This window comes from Nerophis lumbriciformis, linkage group LG04, assembly GCF_033978685.3.
Source record: "Nerophis lumbriciformis linkage group LG04, RoL_Nlum_v2.1, whole genome shotgun sequence".
Taxonomy (NCBI): domain Eukaryota; kingdom Metazoa; phylum Chordata; class Actinopteri; order Syngnathiformes; family Syngnathidae; genus Nerophis; species Nerophis lumbriciformis.
This window is the reverse complement of record NC_084551.2, coordinates 1,654,006-1,657,500: the sequence shown is the minus strand read 5'-3', so window position 1 is coordinate 1,657,500 and position 3,495 is coordinate 1,654,006. Positions and strand designations below refer to the sequence as shown.

The following is a 3,495-nucleotide window of genomic DNA, read 5'->3' as shown; positions in this document are numbered from 1 at the left end:
TCTGGTAATCGTTGATGTTGGTCCCGATTCAAAGGCTCCTCTAAGCTTTAAATTTGGACTTTGAACCAGGAAGAAAGTGTACAGCGAGCACATCTTTGTGGTTGTGTCTAGTCAAGGTACTTGTTGTCATTCAGGTCCATAGTTATTTATTTATTAATCCTGTCTATTTTTGGGAGCAGGAGTTGAACTACGTGGACCTTCGTATTTTACGGAGAAAGGAGGGCTGCAGGGCGGCCCAGCTTGTACCGCAGAATAACTCGTCAGAATACGCAGAGATCCGAGTGAACAAGAAGCCTCCTGTGGCGTCCTCCCCTCCTACCTACGACATCCACATACAGAGGACAAAGAGGCCAGCTCCTCAGCCATTTGATACGAATGAAATCCAAATCTAACATCGCGTTCAATCATGCTCAAACTGGTCTACAGTGAACACGTTGTCACGGAGACACAGTCCCTTAATGGTGCGCTAATGGCTTGTGTGTGCATAGTCAACTTGAGCATCAGTTAATCATTTGTCTCTTTGACTGACATGATTCGTATATATTAAGTACACTGAGGAAACTTTCATACGCCCTCTAACGAGTAGTACAATTTAAAAACAAACCAAATTTTCAGGATAATTATACCTCAACAATCACACAAGAAGGTTCCACCATGTCACATGAAATGCCAAATCAGCACTTTCGCAAATGTAATGAGATTTCAGCTCAATGAGTATCAAAAGAATACACTCCACAAGTGTTTTGTTTCTTGCAGCCCACAAACTGAGAAGTGGAACCTAGGAAAAGTGGTACATGTATCTCTGTCCTAGCTACTCGGAACAATCGTCTTTGTCGATTATTAATATTCAAAGACAAAGAAATTAATGTAGTCAATGGTTAACTTAGCTTTACCCTTGCTAGCACATTTTAAAGGCCTACTGAAATGCGATTTTCTTATTTAAACGGGGATAGCAGGTCCATTCTATGTGTCATACTTGATCATTTCGCGATATTGCCATATTTTTGCTGAAAGGATTTAGTAGAGAACATCGACGATAAATTTCGCAACTTTTGGTCGCTGATAAAAAAAGCCTTGCCTGTAGCGGAAGTAGCAGACGAGTAGCGTGACGTCACAGGTTGTGGAGCTCCTCACATCTGCACATTGTTTACAATCATGGCCACCAGCAGCGAGAGCGATTCGGACCGAGAAAGCGACGATTTCCCCATTAATTTGAGCGAGGATGAAAGATTCGTGGATGAGGAAAAGTGAGAGTGAAGGACTAGAGGGCAGTGGGAGCGATTCAGATAGGGAAGATGCTGTGAGAGGCGGGTGGGACCTGATACTAAAACAGTAAATAAACACAAGACATATATACAGGTAAAAGCCAGTAACTTAGAATATTTTGAAAAACTTGATTTATTTCAGTAATTGCATTCAAAAGGTGTAACTTGTACATTATATTTATTCATTGCACACAGACTGATGCATTCAAATGTTTATTTCATTTAATTTTGATGATTTGAAGTGGCAACAAATGAAAATCCAAAATTCCGTGTGTCACAAAATTAGAATATTACTTAAGGCTAATACAAAAAAGGGATTTTTAGAAATGTTGGCCAACTGAAAAGTATGAAAATGAAAAATATGAGCATGTACAATACTCAATACTTGGTTGGAGCTCCTTTTGCCTCAATTACTGCGTTAATGCGGCGTGGCATGGAGTCGATGAGTTTCTGGCACTGCTCAGGTGTTATGAGAGCCCAGGTTGCTCTGATAGTGGCCTTCAACTCTTCTGCGTTTTTGGGTCTGGCATTCTGCATCTTCCTTTTCACAATACCCCACAGATTTTCTATGGGGCTAAGGTCAGGGGAGTTGGCGGGCCAATTTAGAACAGAAATACCATGGTCCGTAAACCAGGCACGGGTAGATTTTGCGCTGTGTGCAGGCGCCAAGTCCTGTTGGAACTTGAAATCTCCATCTCCATAGAGCAGGTCAGCAGCAGGAAGCATGAAGTGCTCTAAAACTTGCTGGTAGACGGCTGCGTTGACCCTGGATCTCAGGAAACAGAGTGGACCGACACCAGCAGATGACATGGCACCCCAAACCATCACCCAACCATGCAAATTTTGCATTTCCTTTGGAAATCGAGGTACCAGAGTCTGGAGGAAGACAGGAGAGGCACAGGATCCACGTTGCCTGAAGTCTAGTGTAAAGTTTCCACCATCAGTGATGGTTTGGGGTGCCATGTCATCTGCTGGTGTCGGTCCACTCTGTTTCCTGAGATCCAGGGTCAACGCAGCCGTCTACCAGCAAGTTTTAGAGCACTTCATGCTTCCTGCTGCTGACCTGCTCTATGGAGATGGAGATTTCAAGTTCCAACAGGACTTGGCGCCTGCACACAGCGCAAAATCTACCCGTGCCTGGTTTACGGACCATGGTATTTCTGTTCTAAATTGGCCCGCCAACTCCCCTGACCTTAGCCCCATAGAAAATCTGTGGGGTATTGTGAAAAGGAAGATGCAGAATGCCAGACCCAAAAACGCAGAAGAGTTGAAGGCCACTATCAGAGCAACCTGGGCTCTCATAACACCTGAGCAGTGCCAGAAACTCATCGACTCCATGCCACGCCGCATTAACGCAGTAATTGAGGCAAAAGGAGCTCCAACCAAGTATTGAGTATTGTACATGCTCATATTTTTCATTTTCATACTTTTCAGTTCGCCAACATTTCTAAAAATCCCTTTTTTGTATTAGCCTTAAGTAATATTCTAATTTTGTGACACACGGAATTTTGGATTTTCATTTGTTGCCACTTCAAATCATCAAAATTGAATGAAATAAACATTTGAATGCATCAGTCTGTGTGCAATGAATAAATATAATGTACAAGTTACACCTTTTGAATGCAATTACTGAAATAAATCAAGTTTTTCAAAATATTCTAATTTACTGGCTTTTACCTGTATATACTCTATTAGCCACAACACAACCAGGCTTATATTTAATATGCCACAAATTAATCCCGCATAACAAACACCTCCCCCCTCCCGTCCATATAACCCGCCAATACAACTCAAACACTCAATCCCACAGCCAAAAATACCGTTCACCTCCCCAAAGTTCATACAGCACATATATTTCCCCAAAGTCCCCAAAGTTACGTACGTGGCATGCACATAGCGGCACGCACGTATGGGCAAGCGATCAAATGTTTGGAAGCCACAGCTGCATGCGTACTCACAGCACCGTGTCTGCGTATCCAACTCAAAGTCCTCCTGGTAAGAGTCTCTGTTGTCCCAGTTCTCCACAAGGCTAATGGTAAAGCTTGACTGTCATCTTTCGGAAATGTAAACAATGAAACACCGGCTGTGTTATCCGGCAAAACAGTCAGGGGGTGCATTCTACGGCGGGGGTGCGTTATCCGGCACAACACCTGCCGCAACACACCGCTTCCCACCTACAGCTTTCTTCTTTGCTGTCTCCATTGTTCATTGAACAAATTGCAAAAGATTC

The 3,495-nt window shown here is 43.2% G+C and overlaps 1 protein-coding gene across 1 annotated transcript in view; it reads left to right on the top strand.

Moving 5' to 3' along the window:
* Positions 1–738, top strand: part of LOC133594551 (cell adhesion molecule CEACAM1-like) — a 20,686-nt gene extending 19,948 nt beyond the window's left edge. The window contains exon 10 of the mRNA XM_061947370.1: positions 180–738. Coding sequence (XP_061803354.1) covers positions 180–392 — 213 coding nt within the window. The 3' untranslated portion in view covers positions 393–738. The remainder of the gene's footprint in view (positions 1–179) is intronic.
* The last annotated feature ends 2,757 nt before the right edge of the window (positions 739–3,495 follow it).